Here is a 10,741-nt window from a genome sequence, read left to right as displayed (position 1 = left end):
CTCATTCTCAGGCCATGTATGACTTCATGGTATGGATGAGTGTGTTTGGGATACTAAGATTTTCCCATCCCTATGCATTCTAAATTCCCATTTATTTGTTGACAAGTGTTTCACTGTCAGAAACATCTGTAGACTATTTTTGTGCATTACCAAAATAAGTAAGATTGGCATTTCTAATATAGTAAGTGAGATTGAATCAAGGTGTAGTAAAGCTAATGCAGTGAGCTCGCAGTTGCGATCGGCAGTATTCTGTAAGAAGGAAGTCAGCTCCCAGATGAAACTATCTTTACATCGGTCTGTTTTCAGACCAACTTTGCTTTACAGGAGCGAAAGCTGGGTAGTCTCAGGATATCTTATTCATAAGTTAGAAGTAACAGACATGAAAGTAGCAAGAATGATTGCTGGTACAAACAGGTGGGAACAATGGCAGGATGGTACTTGGAATGAGGAGATAAAGGCTAATTTAGGAATGAACTCGATGGATGAAGCTGCACGCATAAACCGGCTTCAGTGGTGGGGTCATGTGAGGCGAATGGAGGAGGATAGGTTACCTAGGAGAATAATGGACTCTGTTATAGAGGGTAAGAGAAGTAGAGGGAGACCAAGACGACGATGGTTAGACTCGGTTTTTAACGATTTAAAGATAAGAGGTATAGAACTAAATGAGGCCACAACACTAGTTGCAAATCGAGGATTGTGGTGACGTTAAGTAAATTCTCAGAGGCTTGCAGACTGAACGCTGAAAGGCATAACAGTCTATAATGATAATGTATGTATGTATAATAATAATAATAATAATAATATAATATAATATAATATAATATAATATAATATAATATAATATAATATAATATAATATTTTATTATTATTATTTAATAAGTTAGAAGTAATAGGCATGAAAATAGCAAGAATGATTGCTGGTACAAACAGGTGGGAACCATGGCAGGAGGGTACTCGGAATGAGGAGATAAAGGCTAATTTAGGAATGAACTCGATGGATGAAGCTGTGCGCATAAACCGGCTTCGGTGGTGGGGTCATGTGAGGCGAATGGAGGAGGATAGGTTACCTAGGAGAATAATGGACTCTGCTATGGAGGGTAAGAGAAGTAGAGGGTGACCAAGACGACGATGGTTAGACTCAGTTTCTATCGATTTAAAGATAAGAGGTATAGAACTAAATGAGGCCACACCGCTAGTTGCAAATCGAGGATTATGGCGACGTTTAGTAAATTCACAGAGGCTTGCAGACTGAACGCTGAAAGGCATAACAGTCTATAATGATAATGTATGTATGTATGTATGTATGGCATTTCTTCAAATATAAGGTTTTGGAAGTTAAAAAATAAATAAATAATAAACACTTGCTTCACATACCTTAACCACTTCTTGATTATATACCATACCAATACATACATATCCTGCATTTCATTCACATGTGGTTGTTGTGTAAAATATTGTATATTTCTTATGGAGTTGAAATAGTGAAGATCTTTTAAAAAATGCCTAGTCCTGAGTTATGTAATAGTATTAAAATATTCTATAATTCTAAATGTAGGCTTGCTGCACTCGACTTCAGTGGGGTTCCTCTCCACTTGTATGATGAACTTGTAACATGTTTGGCTGAGATGCATTCAAAAAAACTGCTGTAATCCATATTCTGAAGGGCACAAGCATGATAGCGTGCGCACAGATGGTCACACTCCTTCTCCTTGTGAACATACATAGAGTTAGCCTCATAGTACCTTGCAAACAACTGCTCATTATCATTAAGACGAGACATGAGTAAGGTGAATGAATATAAAGAAATATTTGGAACGTTGTAGAAGGTGGTGAAAGTATAAGCGTTCTTCCATTCAGCATTCTGACGAATATTAGCAGAAGTTAGATTCAAGTAGAATTGGACATAGTCAAGAACCTAAAACAAAATTAAATTCAAGATTAGGGTAATTAGAACAAGCAATATTATACTACTACTTCTACTACTTGGTGGTTCATAACACTGGAATCTTACCAACTTTTTTCAGAGGGAGCTCAGTCTTTCATAGACGTCACCTGCTCAATGCAGGGTATAGCATCATGCACTGTTAACTGGCAGGTTATGGAAGATGAATCTCTCAGCAACCATCGTTTCATATATTTTCAAGTTAAGGGATCGAAGAAGCTTAATGATATCACGAAAACGGTGTGGAATTACAACTGGGAAATTTTTAAAATTGCAATCGAATGGATGTTACAAACTGTAGATATAGCACAACATGCTCTAAAAGATGTAATTTCTGTTCTTAAAGATGCTTATAGGACCAGCCGATTGAGGGGATCAACAAAATATAAAACACATGTCCCTTACTGGTGGAACAATGAAATAGACATGCAAAGGAAAGATTGCAATAGCAGGACGCAAATCCTTACAAGATCTAGGAAAAGAATCAGCCAGGTCAACTTAATACAATTAGAAGATGACTATAAGGCATCAAAGAGGCAACTAATGAAGCTAATAAAGGAATCTAAGAGAAATCTCTGGCAAAAGCTATGTGAAGATCTGGACAGTGATATCTGGGGGGGGATATAAGATAGTGACTGGTCGATTAATCAACAGGGTACCAGTTCAGCTCCCAGCTGATAGAAGGAAAGCCATAGCAATGGAGTTGTTTCCTTATACTAATGACATACTTGAAATGGAATCAGAAGAAGTAGCATGCAATATGAAGACTGGTAAGGCACCAAGTTTAGATGGCATCCCACCAGAAGCCATCAAGTATGCAGTTGAGGTGGCACCTGGTTGGATCTTATCAGTCTTCAATGATTTACTGAAAAGGCGTGAATTCCCCAATGAGTGGAAAGTAGCCAAGCTAGTGCTGTTATTGGAGGCAGGGAAACTATCATTAGATCCATCAGCGTACAGGCCATTTTGCTTATTAAACACCTTGAGCAAGCTTTACGAAGGATTGATTAAAACGAGACTGAAGAAAGAAATTGAACAATAGGGAGGACTTTCTTTGAACCAGTTTGGATTTAGAAAAGGCAGAACCACAACCCAAGCTATTGAGAGGGTGATTCAAATACAGGCAGAAAACAGTGAGAAATGGGCTGTTTTGATAACTTTGTAGGAAAAACATTTCTCGGTATCTACAACAAATAATTGCTAAGTACTTCAAAGGACGAAGAATACAACACAATGATTTAGAAAACCTTGAAATGAGTGGTGGCGTTCCACAGCGATCTCTCCTAGGACCCACCTTGTGGAACATTCTATATGATGGCGTCCTACACCTGCAGCAGACAAAAGGGACAACATCTATCAGTTATGCAGATGACCTTGAAATAGTGGTAATAGCAGAGAATGTAGAGGAACTGACCTTCTGAGTAAATGAATCACTGAGATGAGTTAACCTTTCGATGGTAAATAATAAATTGAGACTGGTTCCACATAAGACTGAGGCTGTAATTTTGAAAGGTTCCAGGAATTGGAAGAATGTTCGCTTCTTATTAAATGATACAGCTTGCATCCGGGAGATAGTAGGTTCGAATCCCACTATTGGCAGCCCAGAAGTTGGTTTTCCGTGGTTTCCCATTTTCACACCAGGCAAATGTTGGGGCTGTACCTTAATTAAGGCCACGGCCGCTTCCTTCCAACTCCTAGGCCTTTCCTATCCCATCGTCGCCATAAGACCTATCTGTGTCGGTGCGACGTAAAGCCCCTAGCAAAAAAAAAATAAATGATACAGTGATTATCCCAGGGAAGTCTGTACGATACCTTAGGGTTCTTATTGACAGGAATTGCACATTTGGTGCACATGTGAAGGCAGTAACTCAAAAGGCAGAGAAGAAGAAGGCATCGGCATTAGCTAGATTTATGCCTAACGTCGGGGGACCAAGAACAGTTAAGAGGTACCGGGCGAGTTGGCCGTGCGCGTAGAGGCGCGCGGCTGTGAGCTTGCATCCGGGAGATAGTAGGTTCGAATCCCACTATCGGCAGCCCTGAAAATGGTTTTCCGTGGTTTCCCATTTTCACACCAGGCAAATGCTGGGGCTGTACCTTAATTAAGGCCACGGCCGCTTCCTTCCAACTCCTAGGCCTTTCCTATCCCATCGTCGCCATAAGACCTATCTGTGTCGGTGCGACGTAAAGCCCATAGCAAAAAAAAAAAACAGTTAAGAGGCAGATTATGTGTTCTGCAGTATATTCCATTTTGCTTTATGCTGCACCTATCTGGCACAATGCACTCAGGAGGAAGATTCACCAAAGAGCTATGGAAAGAGTACAGAGGAAAATGCTGCTCAGAGTTATCTGTGCATATCGAACTGTTTCGACAGCAGCATTACAAGTTGTAGCTGCCAGTATTCCCATTGACCTCCTCATAATAGAGAGAAAACTTTGGCATGAAAGGGGTGTGGCTATATCTGCTGAAGAAAAGAAAGCCTTGAGGAACCAGCTCTTACTAACTGGCAAGGCCAATGGGATGGCACAACCAATGTTGGCCAATGGACATAAAAGCTAATACCCGACATAGGAGGCTGGCTTAAATGTAGACATCGGCAGGTAGATTACTATCTGTCGCAGATCCTGACAGAACATGGAAGATTTGGTGTATACGTCATGAAGATGGGAAAGACGCAGGGAGATGGTTGTTGGTACTGTTCTGAAAGGGATACAGTAGAACATACTTTCTTCTACTGTGTCCGATGGGAAGAAGAACGAAGGAAAGTCTGCCAACAACTTGGCTGACGACTCACGCCAGGGAATCTGGTTCAGATCATGTTGGAGAGCCCGCTTGCCTGGAACACAGTAAAGGTAATGGCAACATGCATTATGGGGACGAAGGAGAAAGAAGAGAAAGGAAGAACTTAATAATATAGATCACTCCATTCTGATGGTACTACCATGGTACTAATGTTGCATGAGATGGACTGAAGTTTTAATGTACGGGTGTACTAATCGGAGTAATAAAATCAAGGATATATCGTATTTTAAATAAGTATTATTGAATGATAGCCGAGATCACTTTTTTAATTTCTGTTTCTAATTAAATCCATTTCAATGCTTACACAGTGGACGTACTGATAGACACGGTAATTATTTATCGGATTATATTTCAGATTTCCTTTAAAGAACAAGGAATTGAAGGAACAATGGGTTGTGAAGACGAAAAGGTATAAATGGTATTCCAACAAATACAGTCGCTTACACTCTGTACATTTCGAAGATAAGTACATGTATGAAACAAATGACCAACGGCGGTTACTGGCAAATGCCGTTCTAAACCTATTCAATTTTCCTTGACGTTTAACAAAGAAAATGGTGCGCCTACTGCCAAGGAAACGTAACCACGAAAAGTTACCTATTTCGGTCAAACGTACACCAAGCATGGTAAATACAGCATTTTACTGCTATTTGTGAAATTTATGCAGCCTTTATTGTAGATGCCAGTTGCATTGGTATTTAAAACTAGGCTACACTTCATAACGGACAACTTTCAAGTTTAGCTTTCAGCTAGTAATCCCAGTATGATACGGTAATCGGAAAAAATGATATGCACCCTATATTGTAATAAACAATTACATAAAACAGTTATAGTGGTACAGTACTCATGGACCGCCTCTGTGGTGTAGTGATTAGCGTGAGTATAGCTGCCACCCCCGGAGGCCTGGGTTCGATTCCCGGCTCTGCCACGAAATTTGAAAAGTGGTACGAAGGCTGGAACGGGCTCCACTCAGCTTCGGGAGGTCAACTGAGTAGAGGTGGATTCGACTCCCAGCTCAGCTGTCCTAGAAATGGTTTTCCGTGGTTTACCACTTCTCCTCCAAGTAAATGCCGGGATGGTACCTAACTTAAGGCCACGGCCTTGCCTCTTCGTTGTCTGTCCCTTCCAAACTTCCCATCAATCCACATGGTTCCTGTTCAGCATAGCAGGTGTGGCCGGCTGGACGAGTTAGTGGTCGTCCCCCACCCCTCGCAGTTTTATCCCCGACCCAAAGTCGCACGCTGCAGGGTACTGTAGAAGTGGGATCCCTCGCTGAGTCTGAGGGAAAACCAACCCTGGATAGTAAACAGATAAATAAATACATAAATACAGTACTCACGGGGAAGCAATACCTTTTAAAGTATGATCAGAATGAGGGTGTAGACTATTGTTGGTCCCTTTCATTTTAAGGATTTCTGCCACAGTTTTTATTGTAATTTACACTTAACCACAACAACCAAGCAGAGTAACGCTCTTGTTCCGATTTCGAGGCCTATTCGTATGTAAAATGCAACGATTTCGAACTACCCTACGATCAGCTGATCGTGATGTTGGCCTCGTGCCGCAATGTGATAACGCAGTCTATGATTTTTAATGCTTTAAAGCTTTTGGCTAACGGTCTTTAATTCAGCCCAAGTGATCCTATAATACGTATTTTCTACACTTTTCTCTATTCAAGAGCCATGCTCCTTTGCTTGTGTGACCACAGGAACCACGGCGGATGTTTGTTCTATTAGCTTCATCCAGGCAGTGCTTCCGCCTCTCTATGGTATTCTAGCTCGTTGACATGGCATCATCAGTGACTGTCAGGAATTGATTAACTGCCTAGACGATAATACCTTTTTGAATCAGGTATGAAAATAAGGTTTCTGAATTTTGGTAAATTTGATCGATTTTACTTGAAACCTTTTGTGTTAGCACCGGTGTATATTATTCTAACATTTATTGGTGTATTTAAATTGAGATTTTTATCGGCCGATTTCTTCCGTATTTTCTAACATCGCGATAATAAGTACTTCGTAGTATATTTATCTCGTATCATTTTGTGTGATGAATAATCGGTGAGTTGTAAGTTCGATTTTTGTCTGCGGATTTCATTTGTATTGTGTATCATCGCATTGACATTAAAAACATTTCTTCCATGTTTTTAAAAACTCACGTGTCGTGCAATCAGCTGTTGTTGCGGCAGCAACATCGCTTCGTGCGCCATTGCAGTGTGACCAACATTGTGTGCAGCTGTCATGTGCAACAAACGAGCTAGAACAGCGCCTCCTAGAGAACAAGGCCTGGCAATACGAATGAGAGTACCTGATGACGTATGTTGAAAGAGGCCCATGCAGTGCCTCTAGGAGGTGCTGGTGAAGCTAATTGAACGAGCATCGCCATGTTTCCTGTGGTCACACAAGCAAGCGGTCGTTGCTCTCGAATGACGAAAAGCGTAGAAAATACGCATTTTAAAATCAGAATTAAAGACCGTTAGCCAAAAACTTAAAGCATTAACAATCACAGACTGCGAATACTGCCACTTCATCATGTTGCGGCACGAGGCCAACATCACGATCAGCTGTTTGTAGGGTTGTTCGAAATCGTCGAACTGTGCCGTACGAATTGGCCCCGAAACCGAACCAAGAGCGTTACCCTGCTTGGCTGCTGTGGTTAAGCGTAAATTACAATATAAACCGTGGACATACATATTTATGAGAGAAATCCTTAAAATGATAGGGACGTACAATCGGTTACAACCTCATTCTGATCATACTTTTAAAAAGTATTGCATGCCCTATGAGTACTGTATCTCTGCAGTATAATTGTTAATGTAATTATTTATTATAATATAAGGGACATATCATTTTTCCCATTACGCTGTGCGCGTAGAGGCGCGCGGCTGTGAACTTGCATCCGGGAGATAGTAGGTTCGAATCCCACTATCGGCAGCCCTGAAGATGGTTTTCCGTGGTTTCCCATTTTCACACCAGGCAAATGCTGGGGCTGTACCTTAATTAAGGCCACGGCCGCTTCCTTCCAACTCCTAGGCCTTTCCTTTCCCATCGTCGCCATAAGACCTATCTGTGTCGGTGCGACGTAAAGCCCCTAGCAAAAAAAAAAAAAAATTTTTCCCATTACCATATCATACTGGAATTACTAGCTGAAAGGTAACCTTGAAAGTTATCCATTATGAGGAGTAGCCTAATTTTAAATACCAATCCAACTGACATCTACAATAAGGGCTGCATAAATTTCACAAACAGCATTAAAATACTGTATTTACCATGCTTGGTGTAAGTTTGACCGAAATAGGCCTACTTCAAACCAATGACAAAGCACAAGAAGAGAGTAACACATAGCCTTCAGGACCACAATGGAAGGGGGCAGGGAGAAAGAACCTAAATATCAAACTTCAGTGATTTATATACTACGGTACCAATGGCATATGGCAACAAAAAAACTATCAAGGTCAAAAGATAAACAGGTACCAAGAAATCCTCACTTATCATAAGTCTGTAAAAAGCGAACATTATCAAGCACCATACTCAACAATTTGGTGACAAAATAATAATAATAATAATAATAATAATAATAATAATAATAATAATAATAATAATAATAATAATAATAATAATAATAATAATAATAATAATAATTTTTGTTTGTGGCTTAGTGTTGCACCGACACAGATAGGTTTCATGGCAACGATGGGAGAGGAAAGGCCTACGAGTTGGAAGGAAGCGGCTGTGGCCTTAATTAAGATACAGCCACAGCATTTGCCTAGTGTGAAAGTGGGAAACCATGGAAAACCATCCTCAGGGCTGCCAACAGTAGGATTCGAACCAACTATCTCACGGATGCAGGCTCACAGCCGCGCGCCTCTAACCGTACATTTAAAGTTAAGAACTTCAGAACTTAAGAACTTAAGAACCGTACAGCCAACTTCCCCAGTATAATAATAATAATAGTAATAATAATAATAATAATAACAACAACAACAACAACAATAAATGCCTGGCGGAGTGGCTCAGACGGCTGAGGAGCTGGCCTCTGGCCCCAACTTGGCAGGTTCTATCGTAGCTCAGTCCGGTGGATTTACTAGCACATAAAAGAACTCCTGCGGGACTATTTTCTGGCACCTCTGAGTCTCCGAAAACCGTAAGAGAGTAGTTAGTGGGACGTAAAGCCAATAACATGAATAATAATAATAAAGAAATGTTTGCGTAAAAATCAACAAAGGTAATATTTCACTACACTGCCATCTACTACATTAGTCTCAGTCTGAAGCACATCATAAAATGCACATATCACATTTGAAGTACAAATCACAGGAGGTTCCTCATCCATCACCTCAGGTGACGTTTCCTGGTTACGTTTCCTTGGAGGTGGGGGCTCTATTTTATTTGTTTGTAAATGTGAAGAAAATGAAATAGGGTTCGAATGGCATTTGCCAGTAATCGCCATTGGTCATTTGTTTCATACATGTACTTATCTTCGAAATGTACAGAGCATAAATGACTGTATTGAGTAGGATACCATTTATTTATTTCCGTCCTCACAATGCACTGTTGCGCTAATCCCTTGTTCTTAAAAGGAAATCTGAAATATAATCCGAAAATAGTTACCATGGCCATCAGTACCTTCGATGTGTAACCACTAAAATAGGTTTAATTACAAACAGAAATTACAAAAAGTGATCTCGGCTATCGTTCAGTAATGCTTGGGTACTTAAAATACGACATATCCTTTGTTTTATTACTCCAATTGGTAAAGCCATATGCTGAGCATACGGCTGGCATTTTTGAAAGCAAGAATCTATCTTTTGACTTCTTAAAACTTACGAAATTAAATTTCCATGCACAATCTCCGTGTCACCTCAACATATGTTCTCACGCGAACTTGCTTTGTTTTGACAACCGTTAACGTGGCTGCCCTTTATCAACTTGCTTCCGCAGGGAGCACTGATGTCAGGCATACAGCCCCTCTATGTTATTCTAGCTCGTTGTGTGCAAACGTACGCCGGCCCACTTTGATCCATGGAGTATTTTCTGCAGTAGATTAACCATAATACTTACCTCAAGAGTATCCCTGTCGTACATATACAGTCTCATTGCTGGGTTATTGTAAGTAGTAACGTCAGGAGCTAATTCTGTATTTCGTGGACCAACACTGGGAGCCAGAAATAACCATGACACTGGTCTCTCTAGAAACAAGGTAAGTATGTATTTAGTTACACTGAATAAGTGTAAAATAAACATTTGATTTTCAAATTTTAAATAATTAACGTACTTTGTGCCTGTAACCTATGAATAGCATTTTATGTATATTTGAAGTGAAGTAAATACTGCTAAACAAACCTTATATTTCAGAATTCTATTTTCATTTTTAAAATACGCAAGATTTAAAATGTAAACTCACTGCTATTTATTAAATTGACCTTCTAAATTGGAATAAGCTGTTCAGTGTTATGGTTATCAGTCTGCTCAAGAATCTTTTTTTCTATATCTAAGTTTATTAATACTGTAGTCAATAAATCATAATCTTAAAAAACGTTGATACACTACTGATTAATTAGAGGACTTATAAAGTTGTTTGTTGAGGTAGCATAGTATGTAGAGCCCAGCTTGATCCTACTTGATCATATAGCATAATACAACAATACCATGTTGATGGGTAGTAAGTGATGTGGCTCTTCACCAATTATTTTTATCAGATTTATTTTAGGTTCTTTTACCGAGCGAGTTGGTCGTGCGGTTAGAGGCACGCAGCTCTGAGTTTGGATTTGGGAGATAGTGGGTTTGAACCCTGCTGTCAGCACCCCTGAAGATTGATTTCCATGGTTTCCCATTTTCACACCAGGCAAATGTGTGAGCTGTACCTTAATTAAGATCACGACCACGTCCTTCCCACTCCAAGCCCTTTCCTGTCCCATTATTGCCATATGTTGCCAGGTATGTTGGTTTTACTATAAACATATTTCTGCACAGTGCCTGGCTTTTACTGTTATGGCAGT

At 40.0% G+C, this 10,741-nt stretch overlaps 1 protein-coding gene across 1 annotated transcript in view; it reads right to left on the bottom strand.

The window, feature by feature from the left end:
* Positions 1-1,538: 1,538 nt before the first annotated feature.
* Positions 1,539-10,741, bottom strand: part of LOC136857010 (acid sphingomyelinase-like phosphodiesterase 3b) — a 52,685-nt gene continuing 43,482 nt past the window's right edge. Inside the window, exons 4-5 of the mRNA XM_067135351.2 lie at positions 9,804-9,931; positions 1,539-1,916 (exon numbers count right to left, since the gene is read on the bottom strand). Of these exons, the coding sequence (XP_066991452.2) occupies positions 1,539-1,916; positions 9,804-9,931 (506 nt within the window). The remainder of the gene's footprint in view (positions 1,917-9,803; positions 9,932-10,741) is intronic.

This window comes from Anabrus simplex, chromosome 1, assembly GCF_040414725.1.
Source record: "Anabrus simplex isolate iqAnaSimp1 chromosome 1, ASM4041472v1, whole genome shotgun sequence".
Taxonomy (NCBI): Eukaryota; Metazoa; Arthropoda; class Insecta; order Orthoptera; family Tettigoniidae; genus Anabrus; species Anabrus simplex.
This window is presented reverse-complemented; position numbering and strand designations above follow the sequence as displayed.